At 44.8% G+C, this 21604-nt stretch overlaps 1 protein-coding gene and 1 long non-coding RNA gene across 3 annotated transcripts in view; one reads left to right on the top strand and one right to left on the bottom strand.

Annotated features, from left to right (window-relative positions):
• The first annotated feature begins 655 nt into the window (after nt 1–655).
• pcsk6 (proprotein convertase subtilisin/kexin type 6) overlaps nt 656–21604 on the top strand; it is a 29548-nt gene continuing 8599 nt past the window's right edge. Inside the window, exons 1-12 of one of the 2 annotated variants that reach the window (XR_014732243.1) lie at nt 656–1081; nt 2080–2184; nt 3701–3811; nt 4837–4980; nt 5705–5781; nt 8237–8325; nt 11602–11774; nt 11976–12188; nt 14581–14681; nt 15257–15360; nt 15792–15909; nt 19739–19927. Coding sequence is in view for 1 of the 2 variants with exons in the window: in XM_084682063.1 (XP_084538189.1) it covers nt 923–1081; nt 2080–2184; nt 3701–3811; nt 4837–4980; nt 5705–5781; nt 8237–8325; nt 11602–11774; nt 11976–12188; nt 14581–14681; nt 15257–15360; nt 15792–15909; nt 19739–19927 (1583 nt within the window). In the remaining variant the exon portion in view is untranslated. The remainder of the gene's footprint in view (nt 1082–2079; nt 2185–3700; nt 3812–4836; nt 4981–5704; nt 5782–8236; nt 8326–11601; nt 11775–11975; nt 12189–14580; nt 14682–15256; nt 15361–15791; nt 15910–19738; nt 19928–21604) is intronic. The other variant, XM_084682063.1, reaches the window with a different exon arrangement.
• Nucleotides 17711–18956, bottom strand: LOC146247096 (uncharacterized). Its single transcript, XR_014732244.1, has 2 exons — nt 18322–18956; nt 17711–18064 (listed from the first exon to the last, which is right to left on the bottom strand). It is a non-coding gene; the product is annotated as an uncharacterized LOC146247096 (long non-coding RNA).

The raw sequence follows: 21604 nt of genomic DNA, 5'->3' as shown, positions 1-21604 counted from the left end.
CAGCCTAAAGAGATAAGGATTAATGTGTCAATGACAGCATTTGTGTTGATGGTAATACTCAATGATGGCAAATCAGCAACACATTATTCATTCATTTCAGAAGAGTAAGAGAGAGAGCGATGTAGAGAGAGAGAGAGAGAGAGAGAGAGAGAGAGAGAGAGAGAGAGAGAGAGAGAGAGAGAGAGAGAGAGAGAGAGAGAGAGAAGGGGAGAGAGAGTGAAAGGATGAGGGTTTTGTAATAGTTTTGTGGCAGTTTGAAGGTTCTGTGATGAAGCATGTTAGGCAGTTTTTGTGATAAGGAAACGGAATGACAGACCTCATAAGCAAAGTATATTTACTCAGTCAGCTTCTTGAATGTACAGAAGCACTTCAGGAGAGGCACAAGTATGATTTCAAGTCCACTGATTTCATGCGCCGCACCCCTCCCCTCCCCCTCCCACGTAGGGCATTGATATTTACTTATTGTCTAAGTCAGTTGAAGTGAGAGCAATCAGCTATGCCAGTGTTCTGCTGCCAGAGACATGACCCTAACCGGGAAGAAGCCTGGAGCATGACATCTCCCTGCGAGCTCTTCGCGCAGGTTGGAGAGGCGTGGCCCTGTCAGTCCTCAGATGCGCGTACTCTCCTTACCTCTGCGTTTTGCGGTTAGAGGCTGCACTGAGATGGGACTCGCCATTGGTTACTGTACTTACAAATAGCGGAGTACTTCACGGTACAAGGGTTCACACTTTGCAACTTTTTGCGCCATTTATTTACAGTTGGCCAGTCAGTGAATTTCACTTGGACTACTGGCTGGAAGACGATGGACACATGACACATGAGAATTGATTTGGATTTTGCGGTTTTTATGAATTTCCAAATATTGGAATAACTGCTGCTTTATTTTAAAGTGAATGCTGTTGGACTGATTTCGGTCATCAAAATGATCATATTTATAATCTTTATTTTTCCAACTTTAGAACTGTGTCAGTCTTTGCCCCCGCGGAATGTTTACACAAATCACTGGGCTGTGCGTATTGAAGGGGGACACGAGGAGGCAGACAAACTTGCTGCTAAATATGGATATAATAATTTGGGCCAGGTAAGACACAGTTTGCCTGTTGATCACTTTTTTTCAGTCATATTTATTTGATTTGATTAACAGTGTTTTGTCTGTAGGATAAACTGCGTCTCTCTCGAACTCTCAGACACACTACATCATCGTAGAATTATGACTGGAATTTTCCATATAAGTAAAAAACATTTCTGATAAGTGATGGAAGTACTTATCTTAGTAAAAAGTTAAAAATAGAGATTTCTTGTTGGCGTCACTTCAAACACACCGATTGCCTCACTGCATCGCTAGTGTGCGCTACATGGCAAACACGGAATAGAGCAGTGCATTCAGTGAGTGATCACATCCTATAGCCTACAATGGATACAGTAAGGATCTAGAAAACGATATATAAAAACTCTGTAGATCACTGATATTTGAATTGTAAGAAAAATCTTGGATTTAAGATGGATCAAAAATTAGAATAAACAATACTTATTGGAGTTCCAGGGAGAGCATTACAAAGACAGTATTCAGAATCATAATTCAGCATAAGGATGAGATAGGAAATACTGAGAGTAAACTGTCATAGTTCTAGAAATAAGAGTTCAACAGCTCTGGGCCAAAAAAGCACATGTGCTGGAATTAATGTGTGTATTGAGATCATGAGAAAAGAATGCCTATATACTTCAGGTTCACTTTCTTTGCTTTGGGGAATATTTTGAATGGAGAACACAGGTCTCATGCCCTTTGCTCTGCACATGGTTGTTTTAGCAGCAGTGTTAACTGTTTTCAGTTAATCACAACTTCTGAACTACAGTATACAATATTACAAAAAAATATATATAAATAAATAATCAATAAATAATTCAATCATCTTCCCTGTATGTTTTTGTGGGAAGGGCATGGCTCCAAGGTTATGGCAGATCCAAAGTTTGCGGCTATACGTTTCTTCTGTATGTTGCTTTGGATAAAATAATTGGCAAAATAAACACGTTAGTATTGTTATTATTGTCATTGTATTGCTTTGCTTTTCTGTCTTCCAGATAGGAAGCCTGGAGGACCACTATCATTTCCACCACAGCCACGTGGTGCGCAGAGCTGCCTTCTCCTCCAGGGGCACTCACAGCTTCATCCACATGGACCCCAAGGTGAGACCCTGGCCCACACAGAACACATGAACACCTACATGGGCTGCAGTGCATATTGGTTTTGTTAGAGTTGTGTTGTTACAATACAGCATTCTTTTATTTTTACTGCAAGACTAGTGGAGTTCAAAGGAGTTATGTCCAACGTTTACACTGTGATTGTAAAATAAATTCTAGATACAGCTGTCAGACTGCTTCTACTCATCTGTCTGTCCACTGACATTCCATTGTCTGACTTTAATTTAAAAAATGTACCTCAAAATTCAGAAGCAGAATGCCAAAGGGCAGATTACTCTATTGCAACATCCTGGGGATCTGATAGGGGGTAATTGTAGGGGGACATTTCCCTGCGGCCTTCAAGTCGGTTGAAAGCAGAAAAACAGTCTGTTCCGAGTGCTTGTTCTCTGGCCTCAGGGCTGAGATTATCTCCCTGTATCCTGGATCTCAGGAGTAATAAAACCCAAAGCCCACGTCCTGAGGAAAGGCAGAAGAAGAGCCTTCCAGATCATATCTTCTGCTAAACCCTGAGTTGAAAATGAAGGGTAGGGGAGGACGCCCAGGAAACCAATTTGCCCAGCAGCCCTCTGATGGGGTGTACCTAGCCTGTATGACTTCACCACCTCCATGACGTCATTTATGTTGAGAAATATGGCGTCTTCAGGATTTCTCCACTAGCTTTCTCATCTGACCTAAACTGTTGATTTTATGAGGTCCACACTGCACAGCCAGGTTTATATACAGCATGCAGTGGGTTGGGACCACTTTTAATGCACAATTTACCCAGAATATGCTGCACTTAGTGAGGAAGGGAATGATGGTCACAATCCCTCGCTCCACCCTACAACATTGCACTACTTTGGAGGCTGCTGTAGATTATTGTTAAGTAGCAGATTGTTATGAATCTACATGTGAATATATTATGAAAGTAGATCTGGGTCTGTTTCAGTATTAGCCAACTGTGTGTAATGGATATGTTTAAGATGGAAAATTTAATTAGTTTGTTAACATTCTTTATTGTAAACATTAGTGGTCATTTTAAAGTTCATTCCTCTCCTCCGAGGCCCCCAGGCCTTATGCAGTGTCTTTGTGCTCAACCCCTCAGCATATGGTTTTCTGCAAAACAGTCATTCATGATGATCTCTCCTCAGGGAAGACATCCACTGTGTTCTGGTCATTGTAATTTAGGGAAATAACAAAAGACTAATTTGCACGGGCTGAGGAATGTCTTTATTAGGCCTTTGCAAATGATTTCTTTTCTCTTAAAATTTCAAATGATTTTGGCTAAAAAAGAAGTTAATTACTCTCAATTGCCATTCCATTATCTATGGTTCTTAACAATTCAGGTATATTCTGGGATATTCTGCATGTATATGAATACATTATATATAAATTAAGCAATAGCTCACGACTGGTCATTGAATATGGTAATTTTGTCACTGCTAAGGGGCGTTAATCAGCCCGATGCAACAATATACAGTAACCCTTCCCAATCTGTCTCTTTACCTATGTGATTCCCAAGGTATCCTGGTCAGAGCAGCAGCTAGTCAAGCCTCGGGTGAAGAGATACACCAGGAATGACCCCAACTTCATCCACTTCAATGACCCTAAATGGTCAAACATGTGGTATATAGTAAGTAATAAGAATACTTCTTCCAATCACTCTTGTCCTGTCTACAGACTCACAGCAGCGGCGCTTATCTACCATAACACAACTCAAGGAACGAAAGGCTTCTCAGACCATGACTTGGCTCAAGTTCCACTCCAATTTATGCCATTAGGCTGAGCTGCTAGCGTCTTTTTCTTAGTTTAGTGCTGCACCTCCTCTTACAAAGTACTTCCAAGATTCTGAGAGTCCCTGTTCTGCCGTGACATTATTGATCTTGTGTTTAAGGTGCACCCCATGTGTTATCAGCATCAGTCTAATGGAAGGGGCCTCTGCTGGTCTATCTTAGTTGTCTGAGAATTACTCAGTGTTATACTTTGTGATAAGTTTTTCTTTAATGAACTCCCAACCGCCATTGTCTATCTGTGAGAGGAGGTGTTTGTCTCAAGGATTCTGGGGGCAGGAGGGATTAGACAGACCATCAGATGGAACAGGCGATGAGCTAATAGAAAATTATTCACTACCTGAATGTGCACTACATGTCAGGAATGAAACCAGCACCAAGGCCCACTCCTGCATTCTGCAGCAGAGCCGGTCTTAAGCAGACAGATGGCCCATAAATGTCTCCTCCATCGCTTACGGTGTATATTTTCTTATTGGAGTCTCTAAACTTGGAGCATTGAACCTGAATACTAAAAGGTGTATCAAGGGCTGAATTCTAATGGGCCTCAGGGAGATGAGAAACATTGGTGCAGATTTCTGTTCACACTAGGCCCAGACCAGGAGCCTTCTTTGTCACATTGCAAAGGGCCTGCTTGGTCTCACAATGTCCTCAGACTCAAGGACAGACAAACACTTGCTGTTAAATAAAGATGACTTCTCCGTCTGACTGTATGGTGGGCACTAGTACTTCTGACACATGATGGATCTCCCTTCAGTCTGATCAATGACAGGAAGGACAGCGGCACATTCAGCAGTGCATTATCCAGCTGTGTGTCCACACTCCCGTCATATCTGTTGACTTTGTGTTTGTCCTCCGTTCTCCTCATCAGCACTGCACTGATAAAAACAACCGCTGCCGCTCAGAGATGAACATCCTGGCAGCCTGGCAGAGGGGCTACACTGGCAAGAATGTGGTGGTCACCATCCTGGACGACGGCATCGAGAGAAACCATCCAGACCTTGCGCAGAACTATGTGAGCGCCTCCAAATCCCTATGCTTAAACCTACCGACCTGGGGCATAGATGCAGGCGTGTCTCCAGAAGAAAAGTATCAGTCTCCAAATCAGTAGAATGAGTAGAATGTAAAAAATAAGAAAATACAAACCCTAACCCTATAGCAACATTTAATTCTACAATATTAAATATATTATTATACAATTATAAATGTACTTTTACAATTTTATGTTCAGGCTTACTTCTGGTTTTGTCGTTCCTCATAGAAGGCATTTATGCAGTATTCCTTCACTAACTCTACTTTGGAGAAAAAGAACAAGAGAGTCCTGTTAAAAACCTAGCTAACATGGGAGTAATCCACAGAGCATATACTGTGGACTGCATGGAACAAAAACAGGTCCAGCACTGGTAGTATTTGTGCAGCCTATAACACCCACCAATGTAGGACACAACCTTGTCGTAAATAAATTTCATTTCTGTGTCTGACACCTTGGATTACAGCTGTAAGTTATAGCTGGTGTTGGTTCCAATTTATCACTTGTTCTCTAATAGCACACAAGATGAGATATGACTGAAAATCGCAAAAACCAGGGCAATATATTTTCTTTCCCTTGTATGTACTGTGCAAGCTATGATTTGTTTTCTCGTTCTATTTCTCCCTCTTGCCCTCTCTCTTTCTCCTGTATTTTTTTCTCCTGTTCCCCTTGTTCCTAACCCCCTCTGTCTGTCTGTCCTTTTGTCCAGGATCAACTGGCGAGTTATGATGTCAATGGAAACGACCCTGACCCAACCCCACGCTACGATTCCAGCAATGAAAACAAGTGAGGGTCCTCCCATTCTTTTACCCATCCTTCCTCTGCTCCCTCGCCCCTTTATTCCATCAACTGTCTATCCGTCCGTCTTTCAATGTTTTTCTCCATACTTCCATCTACCTCTCAATACCTCCATCGAGTATCCTTCCATCCCCCCAACTATTGCTCCTTCAATCTCTCTATTCCAGTGGTAGGTTGACAGGCAGATCTATGTCTTTGACCAGTCATCTCATGGCACCTTTCAGGTCTGTGTGCTGTTTGAATGTGCTCAATTAATATGGCCGTCACTGAAAAGGTCCGGGCCTTTCATGTTGGATGTGGGTGGGCATCTGTGCCCTGCCTGCACTGCAGGGGTACTGTCTGCAACTGAGATCAACAGACTGACTAATGAACACTATCAGTTGCACAGAGGACTTTGAAACATGTCAGTAGCCCCCCAACACCACTCACAATCTAACACTGAACCTGGGTGCTGCTGTCAAGTTCATTTCCCTGGCTGTGTTAATAGATATCAGACACTCAGGATCACAGTGTCAGTTGGAGTCAACTTTTTTCCTCAGCCCTTTTCTCAGTTATTGTTCATGGTGCTTTTCCTTGTTATCGCTGAGCTATTGCCTAACTGAATTCCCTTGCTAACCAACTTCAAATGCTGAGAATTCTAACCCCGTCTGGGTTGTTGGCAGCAATCAAACACAAAAGGTCTCAATTATTCTTTTTTATATACCTCGACTGCTCTCTCCAAGCTAGCGCACGATGCAATTCCCCTTTTGGTGTGGAGGTGGACCTAATTTGGAGCAGGGAGAGAAGAAATCAATTAGAGAAAGAAATGTCTGCATGCCGGTTTGTCACCCAGCCCTGGAGAGATGAGTTCACTCAATGCACCTGGCCCGGGGTGGGATAAGAACATGTTAGTATTCAGAGCACCCATGCCCATGCCAAACCCCCTCCTCTACACGTTGTTCATTAACAGGCATAATACCAGACGAGGCCATGCCAAGCATGCTATTCCACTTTATCCAGCCCTTGCTTGGCCACATACATTTTTATATCAGCCGTCCGGCTGATTGTGTACTCTACCCTCATTTACTCCCTCCCCACATGCCACATGCCACACACACACACACACACACACACACACACACACAGACACACACCACCACCAAACACGCACTACCTCCTTCAACAGCCGGTTAAAAAGTAGCTCTTTTCCCAACTTCTGCTCTTGTTCCACATCTCTCAAATGGGCTAAAGTGTCGTCTTTAATGTTCTGTCGCGCATCATCTCTTTCTTTCACACTTTGCCAGACTCTTCCACTGTGTCATTTCATAAAAATCAAAAATCATAAAAAGGTTTTGTTTGAGATTCACAACAGTTACTTGTCACCTTGGTTGGTTGGATTTCTGTGAAGTTCTTCTTTTTTCCAACACTTTTTTTCAATTAGTCGTTATCTGCCTGCATCTGCAGGTAACCTTGGGTCTGAATCAGCTCTCAGGTGTGTTAGCTGACTGAGATAAAGAGATATGGTAAAGAGACTGCAAGTGGCGTCCTCTGAATAATCATCCACCTGCTGAGCCTGTGAAGAGAGGATAACCTTTAACTCTCTCCAAAGGATCCCCGATTACTTTATTCCAAGCCGTTATGTGATATGCAAATAAGCACTTGGAGTGGGTGCTGAAATAGGTATCGAATTTGAAAAGTTTCAGACCCAACTTGTGCTTAGCAAGCATCTGGACACAGCTTATCTTGTTGATGTTATCTTGTTGATGAATTTGCATTGTGTGCCATCAATAGAAAATCCCTGCCGGAGTTTAGCTAGAGTTTGCTCTAACAGTAGGACTAATTGGTAAACATTGGTCAATTCTCTGACAAAGAACTGGTGATGTCGTTGTAGGGGGGTAAATATTGTCCAAACAACCAAAACTAATTCCCCTATGGTTTAAAGGAAGATGGGAAACTGAACAGTGTATTAGCACGAACCAAACAATGCCAATACCAATAGAATTCCAGGTATTTGACTCTATGGGTTAAATCAGAGCAAGAATGGTCAAAGTACGGTTAAATGAAATACGCATTTAATAACTTTGCAAATGAATGAAATCAATTACAAGGCAAACATGTTACAATATGAAAGCTTTCAATCTTACCTACTCTACCATGATCATTGTAAATCAGAGAGAAAGCAAGAGGTGAGCAAGGAGTAGGACAGTAGGACAAGGGAGAACTGAGGAGAAGGTCTCAGGAGACGAAGAATCCAAAGAACAATGCATTACAATTCCCTTTATACACAAGAACAACCAATCAGACCACATCTTGAATGGGGTGTGAGAGCCATCAACTTGAGACCGTCCAGAAACTCCAGAATTGAGCATATGAGAGGTGGGGGCAGGTTTGACACCCAGCCTTACATCGTACCAAACAGAAGAAAGGTGGATACATAACTGTGTTGTTCTTTCCCTCTCTTCAGACACGGGACCCGGTGTGCTGGCGAAGTTGCAGCTGTGGCCAATAACTCCCATTGCATTGTGGGAATTGCCTACAATGCACGCATTGGAGGTAAAGTCCTCTTTGCCATTGCTGTCTCCTCCTAACCCTTCACTCTCTCTCTCTCTCTCTCTCTCTCTTTACTTTCTTGTTCTCGCTCTCATTCTCTCTGTCCTTTCTTTTTCGTCTCTTAACTAAATTATTCTGCATGTGTGCACAGGATTAACCTTGAGTTGTGCTGCTCTGCTTGGTTTCTCTCTGGTTCAGCTCTAAGCTGGTGGCTGGAGAGTGTGCAGAATTTCATGCATTCACAGGACATTAATCCCCTCGGCTGCTGTAATGTCAAATGTCCAGGGTTTTTAATCAAAAGGTGGAATTTTAGATCTCCTCCTTCTGTGTTTGTGTTTGACGCAGCTGTGCATTTCTCTCTCTCGCTTTCACTCTCTCTCTATCACTCTCTCTCTTTCACTCTCTCTCTTTCACGCTCTCTCTTTCTGTCTGTCTTTCTTTCACTCTCTCTCTTTCACGCTCTCTCTTTCTGTCTGTCTGTCTTTCACTCTCTCTCTTTCACTCTCTCTCTTTCTGTCTGTCTGTCTTTCACTCTCTCTCTTTCTGTCTGTCTGTCTTTCACTCTCTCTCTTTCACGCTCTCTCTTTCTGTCTGTCTTTCTTTCTGCAGATGTCTGGAACAGAGCCATTACAGAACAGTACCAGTGTGCTGCAGTGTTTGTTTAATTAAATTAATTTAGTCGATGGGTGTTAGATTAGATTCCCTTTACCTCATGGAATTGTACGCCAGGATTCCTGCTCATAGCCAGGATCCAGTTATGACTTCATTCAGTCAAGGCTGCCATAGTAATGTTCTGTTGGGACATCTGATTGTTCCAATTGAATCTGTTGTTTTTTATTTAGTGAAGGCACTTTGTTATTAGGATGCAATCAAAAAGCATTATTAATGGACGGTGAAGTGAGGTTTTTTCAGAGTGGCGTTGTGATGGTTGAAGATCTCATAGCGCTCATCCATCTCCCTTCATGCCTTCCCTCTGTCAACGTCATCCTTTTTCCATCAAAGCCTCTATTCTGATTTGGCTGATCTTCTTTGGGTTGAACACATGACCCTGCCTTGTCGTGTGCTAATGCCAAGAGGGGAGAGGTGAAAACGTTCAGTCTTCTAGTTGAGCAGTGAACGCGGCTCTCATCAAGCCTGTCACAGTCTCCACCTCTCCCTGCCCCGATCCTCAGGGCACAGCTTCAATTATTTCCCGCTGTTGTGTAGAAATAAAAAGTGACTTCTACGAGAGAAGTAATTGATTGCTGGAGGTGCTCTGGGCTGCACAGTGGGGCTGTTGTGCTATTTGTTTTACAGAAGCAGGTTGAGGTTGTTTGTGCTGTTTGCATGTCCCCGGGGGCTTCTGCCTGCTCTTTGCACAGCTCGATGCATTTGCCCTCTCCTGTCAGTCACGGGAATCAGTCACTGTCTAGAACAGGACGCTACTTCGGGAGTGTGTCCCAGCTCGATAATGTGCAGAGTTATTCAAACTGTATTTGATCGGTGCAATTTTGTTTTCCCCACTAGCGTAGTTAAAGGATTGTCCTGGATTACCACCCTGTGTCATTTCCAGTAAGGTTTCCATCCTCTGCCAAAAGCACAAAATACAGCAACTCTTGTCCAAAGAATGCTGTGGAAGATTGTGGAGGTTAAGGGTTCATCGTAGCAGTATGGCCTCTTTAAATTCTTTGCTGTTTTCATTACCTCATTAAAGCCTCTGAGACAGCATTAGCATTGTCTTCACGGACCATAGAAAGCACAGTTTCTCCTTTAGTGGTTGGAAAAATGTGCATGATCTTACAGAACCTTGCAGATGCAGGCTGATAGTCCAAAGTAATGACTTCATTAAAACAATAGTTTATTGACTGTATTTGTAACAGTGTGAAGTGGAGGAGTGGGGCTGTTTTGGCGAAGGGCCAGAGTAAATGTTGTTGATCCAGATCCAACCTATTGCAATGTTTTGCCCAGTCTCAACAGCCTATTGCAGTGTTTTACTTCACCCCCACCATCCTGGGCTCTGCATCCCTGTCTGCCATAATTAGAACTGAACACACATGACTCAGTTGCCATAGCAGGACTCATCAAAGCCATTTCTGTTTGCTTTGCTCTATTTTAGAACTTTTGGAATCAATTTTGGTATGAAATGGAAGTTATGTAGGAAGTAGTTCTGATACAGAGATCCATTGATCCTCTGCCCTTCCAGAAAAGTGTTTAATACACCGTACACCTAATGGAGGGGAAAAACAAGCCAGAGCACATAGCCTGAAGTATGGCACTGTTTCAAATTTAGCTGGCTGCTCATTTCCAGACACTCACTAATTCTCACACACACACACAGACACACACACACACAGACACACACACACACAAACACACACACACACGCACACACACACACACACACACACACACACACACATGCACAGTACAGCACAACACTGTATTACAAAGGCGTAGCTGTTGATTAAACAGTGTCGGATCTCATTCGCTGTTGAATAAACACATTAACTGTCAAAACTCCATATGTGCTTTTCTGTCTGTGCCACAATAATTGCTCATTAGCACATTCTCTGTTCGTGCTTCAGGAAAATGGAATAAAACCCAGTAACAGCTGTTGCTGAGAATAGCAGGGAAAGGCAACGCACCTGCAGGCCCCTATGTAACTAATCATGCACATTGGCACAGATTTTCTAGCTTGTAATTGACGGAAATTGTTTTGCAGAAGACACACAAGCAGCCTTTGTTTGCCCTGATTTATAATTAGTTTGGACGCTTCGAACTTTCTTAAAAACTCCCCTTGTCTTCTCTCCAGGGACCAGGCGCGCTTACACTTAGGAGTTGCGTGTGTGTGTGCTGTTGGGGAGGGTCTCGAACAGTCAGGCCTCCTAACAGCTGACAGAGCAGTCCCTTCTCCCATCTGCAAAGCTTGAGCAAAACGGTTCAGCGATTAAAAATGTAGAAAGAGAGGAAGACCCCAAAACACAAACGCCACAAACAAGCAGAAATGTGTGATCGAGGCTCATTACAGAGGATGAATATGGCCTGATTGCTCCGTGTCACAGTTTGTTTGCACAATGCACTCCGAGAGCCCAGCGGTAGCCTGGCAACAAGAGCCTCTGATTGCAATTACGCCGTTGGTTATGAATGTGCCAACTATCTAAGGCGACGGTGCTTTCAGGTCCTGGTGTGAGTATTTCCTCCTAATGACTGTACTTTAGACCTGCTCTGATGTGGTCTGAGGAACAGGCTTGCTCTTCTGGGAGAATGATGCTAAAGATCACAGGTCCTCTGTCGGCTTAGGTATTCGGATGCTGGATGGAGATGTGACAGACGTGGTGGAGGCCAAGTCTCTGGGCATCAGGCCTGACTACATTGACATCTACAGTGCCAGCTGGGGGCCAGATGATGATGGGAAGACAGTGGATGGACCAGGGCCCCTGGTCAAGCAGGCGTTCGAGATGGGCATCAAAAAGGTTCATCCCAAATCGTTATTCACTTTGTTGATTTTGCAGATGATGCAATCAGATTGAATTGTTGATGAAAGGTAAACAGCGGTATTTATTCACCATACTGACCAGAACAACATATTAATCCTGACGCTTTGTTCTGACTCAGAGCTGTGTTCTGACCTTTGACCACTCGTCAGTGCTGTGTTCTTGTCTTGCCTCCCTCAGGGTCGGAAAGGCCTTGGCTCCATCTTTGTGTGGGCGTCAGGTAATGGCGGTCGCCAGGGCGACCACTGCTCCTGTGATGGCTACACCAACAGCATTTACACCATCTCCATCTCCAGCACCACGGAGAACGGCAACAAGCCCTGGTACCTGGAGGTGTGCAGCTCCACCCTGGCCACCACCTACAGCAGCGGAGAGTTCTACGACAGGAAGATAGTGAGTGTGGTCATGTTCCAGCCTGAGGCTGTGTACCCTCTATTCACGGAGACCAGAGGCCTCAGGTATAAAGGATTGTGCAGCTTTCAAACCAGAAGATGGCGGCCAAAACTCGAAAAGTACCTACGCAGAAATATTCACATGTATAAAACCGGTCGTACACGTACGCCAGGTCCTGCGCACCTTTCCTTTATAAATCACAATCAAGGTGAGATTGACCACACGTGAACGAGCCACTGACCCCGCCTTGCCTCCTCCCATAAATGAATATGCAAATGGCCTATAAATGCGCTCCTGAAGTCATTTCTTGTCTGAATTACCGAACTTCTTCGAAAAAACACCACCCTCAAAGAAACGCCGCGCCAAAAATGAACGTTAAACGCCGCAGCATTTATTTCGAAGAAATATGGTGACTGTGAGATCGAGGTTCTGACAACAGAGGTGGAGGCAAGAAAATGTGTCCTGTTTGGCGGCTTGTCATCAGGTATTAACGACAAAAGAAAGTCGGTAGAATGGAAAACTGTCAACATTTGCGCCATTTCTTGTTTTTAACCTGTAGCACTTTTGAGATTTAGCTAAATGTAAAGTGCATTAGGACTACAAATAAAATTATCATTATTATTATATGGCCATCAATGCTGTGGATTCAGATAACCGGACCATGGCAGAAATTAAGAAGAAATGGTCCAATATAACGTCTGCTCCGAAGTTTCCATGACGGCCCGCACATTCTCATGTCAAGTAAATCTTCATACATCACAAAGTGTGCGTGAAAACCAGCGTACGCAAGCTTTTTGAGCGTACGCAACGTTTATACATGAGGCCCCTGGTGTGCTGGAAGTTAGCTCTCCAACCCTATTGACAACACAAATTTTTCTAATAGTTTGCTGGTTGTTCAAAATGTGCACATGCTGTACTATTCACATGGGTGCACCCTGCCATGAATAGTACACACTGTGTATTTGGTTTCAACATCATGCCATCCTTCATTCGGACATTAGAAACCACACACACACACACACACACACATACACACACATACAAACAAACAAACACACACAAATTAATATTCATCCCACCCTTTCATATTTTGCATGTTAGTAATGTCCTCTGGGATAAAGCACGGTCTACCTTGCCAAAGCCCAGACATGTCACATCCATCAACTGCGCTCAGGTTGTGTCCTGCTTTACAGAGATGGCCACTGTTCACCGGAATGATGACAACATCAACAGTTGTGACACAGCTCCCAGGGTCTAATAGTTACTCTCTACAATTCATCAGTTTGATAGGATACATTTTTGCTGTAGTAGTCCATGCCATTATTGACTCTGACTTAGACTTCTAATGGCTTTGTTTCATAAAAATAATTAAGTATTTATTCTTAGACATAAGGGGTGTTGTTTCTGCTGTAGAATTTGCGGTACACACAACTATATTTTTGTACCTGACAGATGTTTATGGGTGACAAGATGACGTTTGTTCACTCCCAAGACTTGACACCTAAGGTGTATGAGTGTATGTGTTGCATATGGGGCAGAAGAGGTGCTTAAGATCATGAGGTCTAACTTTACTCAGCGACTGTGGAGTCTTTCTCACGTCCTGTGGGGAAGGATGGGGGAGAGGAGGAGGGGAGATGAGAGGGCAGGAAAAAAGGGGTGACAGAATACCTCTCCTGCATTTGTAATAGACACGGAGGGATACTTGAGTGAACACTTCTGCTTTAAGTGCCCAGCAATGTGAACAGCCTGGGGCTCTGTACTGTCTTCATCTTCCTGCCCGTGCCTGTGGTCCAGGCCAGCTCTGTGGGAGTCCTGGTTAGTCATCCACAACCCAAAAGCATAATATTTACAGAGTGTGGTAGAACCTGGTCTCTAGTGTAGAGCCCAGGACGGTGGTCTGAGCCTGGTTCTGGGAGAGAGGGAGGGAGGGTGGCAGAGAGTTGCCCTCTGCCCTCCTCCTCTCCCATCTGTCATGTTCTTTAACAAGCCCTGGTTATGCACTTAAGCTTTAACAGTCAGTGGCTGTATCCTGCCACCGAGTCTGAAACAGCCTCTTCTCCTTGTCTCCTACCACTCTGTCAAGACCAGGGATCTCATTGAGATGTGACCGTAGTGTCATCTCCTGACTGAGACACAGAGAAAAAGGATACTGGAGTTCATTTAGATGTCAGCAGAGACCAAAAGAAAACAAGTTCAATGAATTAATAGTAATTTGTGTACACAGCATTCTTCACAGAGTTAATGAACCAGTTCTACCATGCTTTCCCTGATCAAGTCAACCAGAGAATTTGGAATTGTGTCTGGATGTGTCTGGATATAACGGATTAAACTATTTCCCCGGCTGAGCCCTGCTCCAGACCGATGAGGGCTGATGAATGTGGTTGTTCCGCAGGTCACCACAGACCTGCGTCAGCGCTGTACTGATGGCCACACTGGAACCTCCGTTTCAGCTCCCATGGTGGCCGGGGTCATCGCCCTCGCACTGGAGGCCAAGTCAGTAACCCCCCTCCTCCATCTTCCTGTCTCCCCACCTCCCTCTCTCTGTCATCCCTGTCACCCTCCCTCTCTGTTCCCCATCTCTCTCTCTCTCTCTCTCTCTCTCTCTCTCTCTCTCTCTCTCTCTCTCTCTCTCTCTCTCTCTCTCTCTCTCTCTCTCTCAGAAAAGTTGAAGATGTAACCTTTTATTCTTACAAAGATTAATATTTCTTACACTAATACAGGCCCATTCAGGTCTTCAAAAGAGTAGTTATTTAAGCGAAGACTAGAATAACAAAGGAATTCAACAGTAAAGTACTGCAGTAATTGGTTCCACAGTACATAGTTCGATACACAATTGGTAGATGTATGCACATTTTAAGACCAACCTACTCTGTCACAAGGCACTCAATCTTACAGTATCTCCTCTTGAGATCCTACTGCAAGTGAAGGTTGTAGGCAGGTAAGGTGGAATATTGTAGCTGTGCAAACATTTGAGATGCAGTTGGTGTCTGCTCCTCTAATACGGTTCTCACGTATCTCTGTGTCTCAGCCGAGTGGTGACATCAGGGTGTGTTCTGTGTCCCATCCAGTCCCCTGATCACCTGGAGGGACGTTCAGCACCTGCTCGTCAGGACCTCCAGACCTGTCCACCTGAAAGCCAACGACTGGAAGAACAACGCAGGCGGACACAGAGGTACCATCCTACACACTCCTGACCCGCGGAGGACTGGAATATCTGAGATCTTAAGCTATGTTCAATAAATAATATGAGTCTCTCAATGGTCCTAGCCTCAACATAAAAGCTGGTTTGAATTTTAAATGATGGTTCTGGTCTGGTTCTGGGCTTGTTTTTTGTTTTGCTTTCACAAGTTCCTTCTTTCTCACGGCCAAAGGCTCAGGACTCACATTCAGCTAGGGAGAGAATAGAGGGATAACTCAATCACTTCTTTTCAATCAGCCGTCAGCCATCTTGACGATCTTAAGCCTTGAGAGAGCCTGGATAAAACCTGTTTTTGCTATAGAGCTTCCAGAGACCAGTGTGGATTACTAGGACTTATTTAAGTAAGGATTTTCTTTACTAGATGCCGTCTGTTTAGTTACGTGTTCCTCGCTCTCTATCCTCAGTTAGTCATCTGTATGGCTTTGGGCTGGTGGATGCTGAGGCGATGGTGGTGGAGGCCAAGAAGTGGAGGAAGGTCCCTCCACAGCACACCTGCACCAAGGCGTCAGACAGACGCACCAGGTGAGGGCGGGGGGGGGGGGTGTGGGGGTGGGGGTGTGTGTGTGTGTTAGAGGTGATCCCATAACAGTCCTAGAGCCACACTGCTGTTCCGGTCCAGCGTTAGTAACACAAGTCTGGGGAGGTCTCCCTGGTAACAGGTACAGCTGCTGTTCCGGTCCAGCGTTAGTAACACAAGTCTGGGGAGGTCTCCCTGGTAACAGGTACAGCTGCTGTTCCAGTCCAGCGTTAGTAACACAAGTCTGGGGAGGTCTCCCTGGTAACAGGTACAGCTGCTGTTCCAGTCCAGCGTTAGTAACACAAGTCTGGGGAGGTCTCCTTGGCGAGCTCTAGTGCTCTACGTCTCAGTATGGCTCCAATCAGAGGACATCAAGAAACCTCTTTTACTAAAAGCTGTAATATTTCCAAAGTGTCACACTCCAAATTAAGCTCATCTTTATTGTCTATCTCTCATCCTCTTCAGATAAAGAAGCGAGGCCAAATTGTGTCTTGATGAAGTGCGTTGATGCATTATATTCATTCACTGAGGTAATAAATTACCCCCCCCCCCCCTCACGATATGCCCCTCAGGCACCCTCTCCTAACAGCCAGTGTTGTGATTCAGTGCCATAAATTGCACTTTCATATTCGAAAAGTAGGTCTGGTGATAATACCCTGTGATTAGAGTCATTTATTTTCATAAAGAGGCCATTGTTAGTAATTGGAGCAGGTCTAAGTATTATGAGGTCATACCTTTTATAGGGAGCGCAGCTCTGCTTTCAAAGGAAGACGATGTGAGGCGATGGGACTTTCACAAGCATACAGAGGCTGTGGAGATTGTGAAATGCAAACAGAGTTGTTAAAGTCTGATGAATTTCATCCTTTGACTTGATCTAGCCAAACAGCTGTAATTCTACCCAGCCTGGGACCTAAGAAGCACTCAGATCTTGCTTTTGGTGAGGTCTGTTTATTGCTGAAAGAGTTCCATCAGATGGCAAGCATCTGCTTTAACCTCATAGTGGTCTATTGTCTCTAAAGATGTATGTATGTGAACAGAATTCATAGGCCTCAATGAGAGACAGTTGATGTTTCCCAATAAAAGTGTCTTCTTGCCTTCTCCTGTGTTAAGGGAAAGTATGTTCTGTGTTATGTTTTCTTGTTTCGGAGTAATGATGAAACTCCATCTGGGTTGATGACCGGCATGCACTTGAGAGAAAAAAGAAGGCAGTTGTTTGTTTATTTCACCATTGGAATGTCATTTCTTACCACCCAGAAAACGGGAAATAGCTAACGAATGCCAACAACCCACTCAGGCTTTAGTCATAGACAGATACCAAGTCAGTTTGCGTTTAACGTTTAGGATTTTTCTTAGACAGTGTTGCGTTTTAGGTTGCCAGGGAGAGCCAGGAGAGAAGACTCTGTTCCCTCGAAGTGGAAACTTCTGAGAGCTCTCCAGATAATAGCTTTGTAATGGACTGAGCTGTTCTGTAGACGGAGACGGAGGGATGGATTTTACGGGTGCACAGAGGGAGCCTGGCTGTGTTCGGTCTGGCTCCTCACACCCTGCAGCTCTGCTGTTACACTGCATGGTCTCTGATCACAATATTTAGAAAGATGGACCTTGTGGCAAAGTGTGAAACTCCTCAGACAGCAATGTGAAGGAAATTGTGATTTTTTTATGACCTTCTCCTGGATAGACAGTGGTTGTGAGTGACTGTCAGCTCTGTGGTTGAAAAGGGTGACCAGAGAGAGCTGTTGACCAGTAAGTGATTCTGAGATTCACCGTGTGATAACCTCTGCACTACATTTCTGTCACAGAAATCCATTCCCAAGTTCACATATTTAATGAGACCAGTTTGAAAACAGCATCTAAAACATTGCCTGTGTGCGTCTGCATTCTGTTTGGCCCTGGTTCATCACTCTTCATCACAGGGGCTGATCCGTCGTGACTTCAAAAGTTACGTGTTGGCTTCTGTGTCTTCTATTCATTGGGTCTCCTTGGTTCTCTGAACCGATGGTTGTCTCTCTGCAGTGATCCAGGTCGTCTACCCCTCTGTCATCTCCAGCAAGCCACAGTAGACCTCTGCCTGGTCGCCTCTGGTTTGTGTTTGAGCTATGGGGTTGCGATCTCTGACTCAGCGCCTCATCAACAATAACATACATGTGTTCCAGCTGAAAGCTAAAACCAACAAACTGCACTTTCAGGAAAGCACACAGACTGCAAAAGCACTTTCCTTCTGAAATTATGGGAATAGAGTTAAGTGCATTTTTGTGGTTCACCACACTAGAATTCTCGTGACACAAAGACCAGCTTTACAACCCCTTCATTGTCCCGGCAGAAATAAGAAGCTAGAATACTGAGAAACAATCAAAATGCTAATGTCTCTGGCGCAGGGGTCTCTCTGAGTGCTAAATGTGAGGGGCTGGGAGTCTCACCCGGTGGATGCTGCTGTGCTGTGAGGTCCCAGCTGTGTCGTGTGGGAGCTCTTATTCAGTTAAACTGCAGGGGTTATGAGATTCAACTCATAAATAGTGCTCTTTATCTGCATGGTTATGATCTGGTGGTCCCAAGGATGAACTGCTGTTCATCTCAGTTCATATTCCGATCAATATCCCAGTGACATGGCTGCTTCTGCAGTGCTGTGCTGTACAGGGCTGCAGAGCAATAAGACTGCAAGTCACACCTTATCCAGGAGATACCACAATGTTCAAATCTTACCTTTAGATTTTGTGAAATGAGTCATCTCAGTTCATATTCCGATCAATATCCCAGTGACATGGCTGCTTCTGCAGTGCTGTGCTGTACAGGGCTGCAGAGCAATAAGACTGCAAGTCACACCTTATCCAGGAGATACCACAATGTTCAAATCTTACCTTTAGATTTTGTGAAATGAGTAGTTGAAATACGTGTAGCATAGTTGAGCCCAGCTAATCATTAAAATTGGAATAGTTTGTATAAATTTTTTAGGCAAAAATGTCAGAAAGTCTTTGTATCTATTAGTAAGTCAGAATCCTCAGTTGGGCAGGAGGTGAGTCTGTGTGAAAGCAGTCAGAGAGTCTGAATGAACATCTCAGCCACAGGCAACTATTAGAGGGCTTTGCAATGTGAGAGTCTCTACTTATCATTGATTGTCGGTTGGGATTTTCTAAGGACAATCTGTCCCTCGGTATTACAACACACACACACACATACACTGAATAGGGGGGCCTCGCGGCCTAGATTCTGATTTGCCTGGAGCGGGTATGAATCGATTGGCTATGCTGATCCACCCCCATCAAACAGAGGAGTGGAAAATATCCTGCCTGTGAGTGGGGGGGAGGGTTTGAACTTTGTTGTGCATGTGACTGTCTTTGCAATGCTCTACCTATGCTAGCATGTGAGTACGTGTCACGGTGCATGTGAATGTATTTGAATGTTTTTCTGTGTGTGTTTGTGTGTGTGTGTGTGCGCACATGTGAATGTATATTTGCTTGTGTGTGTGAGAGAGAGAAAGATGACATGTGCGTGCTGTCCATCTGTGTGGGTGTGTGTGTGTGTGCATACTGTTCGTATGCAAGACCAGATGACGCATGATCTGGAGGAGGCTGGAGTTCTGTGCTCTCCACATCTGAGTCATTCTGTCCATCTGGGGGTCGTTAACACAGCAACAGCAAAGGCTTTACATTGGTCAATAAACAGAAGAGAAGCTTTAAATCTCAGAAATACACAGATTACTTTTGTTGCTTTTCAATGTTTGTCAAGGAAATCGCGCATGTCCAAGAGCTTTGAACACCGGGCCAAATGAGAGCAGCAGGGGGTAACAGCTGTAATGGCCAGTATTCCCTAACCCTGCCCGGCCTCTGTGCTCTCCAGGTACATCCGCGCGGACCAGACTCTGAACAGCACCATGAGCACCTCGGGGTGTTCCGAGCAGGCTGAGCAGCACGTCAGCTATCTGGAACATGTGGTGGTGCGGGTTGTGATTGCCCACCAGCGCAGGGGAGACCTGGAGATCAACCTGGTCTCTCCCTCTGGGACTCGCTCACAGCTCCTGGCCAAGAGGTGAGCGGATCACAGTGGCTCTCACTGTGCACACACACGCAAGCATGCATACACACACACACACACACACACACACACAGTGTACACACAGCTCATAACAACTGGGCAAAAGGCAAGGGCAGTGTGTGGGGGAAGTGAAGCATAACCAAATACTCCAACAGCCCTCAAGGGCCCCTCAGACTGAAGGCCCCTCTGATCTCTGTGCTCAGATCCCTGTCACACTGGGGGGTCCCCCTCATCGCTCACTACCGTCTGATCGTCTTGTTTACCCCCACGACCACCCCAACCCCTCTTCTCCTCTCCTCCCCCATTGTGTCCCCCTCCCTTCTCCTCTCCTCCCCCATTCTGTCCCCCTCCCTTCTCCTCTCCTTTCCATCCTCCCCTCTGGGGCTCACAAACCTCTTAGTTGGTATTCTGTCAGTGATGGTTGGACCACAGTTACGGCCACACATAGCGACTGCATGATTGTTATTCTCACATCCTCATGAATAAAACTCACAAAATGTGTATTCTGTACCGTAGATCTTTTAGTATTTTGGTTCCTTTCTTTGTCAGGGGAAATCTCAAAGCTGGACATCAAACGGTGTCAGTGTGCGACTGTGAAACTGCTAGTCACCAGGGTCTTAATGATGTTAGGCAGCTTCAGTTAGCAGTGTTCCGCCAGCCGCCAGCTCTTTTGGTCCCACTTGTTTTCATCTTTGTGTCTCGCTTGTTGGGATATTGTGTGGAAACCCTCTGGTTATTCCTTTGTCATTTTCTTTCGAGGCACTTTTTAATTGACTCTCTCCGTCTTCAAGGTCTGACTCCAGATATGTGACACAAAGGGCTTTGTTCAGTTCCAACTGGCATGCCAATAAGCTGTCCCTCAACAATACAAAACAGCAGAGTTGTGAAAAGTAAAGCCCCCCCAAAAAACGGTCTAAATTAATATGTTAATATAATAAACATTGTCTCTGCATTGACACACACACCAACACAAACACATACACACACTCAATCACATACACAAACACATTCACACACTCACCCACCCATTTACTCACTCCCACACACACATTACCCTATCAAGAGGGCATTTACTGATCTGGTACAGCCATTTTGTCTGTGCTTAGCTTGCTGAATTGATGAAGCATCCTCTTCATTAAGTGGGGAATTGGGGGGGGGGGAGGGGACTGCCAGGAAAGACATTTAGTCTGGACATCGCTGGTCCATCTATCTGAACCATTTACACCCACCCCCCACCCCCCACATACACATGCCTTGCTTGCACAGCCACCAGTGAGATTTAGTTTTTCATTTTCTCCCAGTGGAGCGGAATGGTTCAATCCTCTTGTCCCATTAAGTACAAGTATGCCTAGTGCCTGTACATTGCTCTGTAATAAACAAAGCTAGTGTATCGCTGAGTCGTCGACACTGGCCAGAGCTCATTTGGAGCATGGGCTGGTTGCCAGGTTAGGTTGGATGTACACTAGAGCATTTCTGTTGCTGAATATCCCCTGGAGGTGGGGTGAGGGGGGTTTATTGGTGTAATCAAATGGAGAGCAGATCAAAGACAAATCTTCCCATTGCTGAGGAGAGGAGTTATAGAGCAGTGTTTTACCCTGGAGGGGCATGTGGCACGAACACAGATAAACCATTCTCTGTTAGAACTTGCTTCTACTACATCTGTATAGCAGG

The sequence above is a fragment of the Hypomesus nipponensis genome, chromosome 19 (genome assembly GCF_054491055.1).
Source record: "Hypomesus nipponensis isolate SF chromosome 19, ASM5449105v1, whole genome shotgun sequence".
NCBI lineage: Eukaryota > Metazoa > Chordata > Actinopteri > Osmeriformes > Osmeridae > Hypomesus > Hypomesus nipponensis.
The sequence above is the reverse complement of the archived record's forward strand: the minus strand, read 5'-3'. Positions and strand labels throughout refer to the sequence as shown.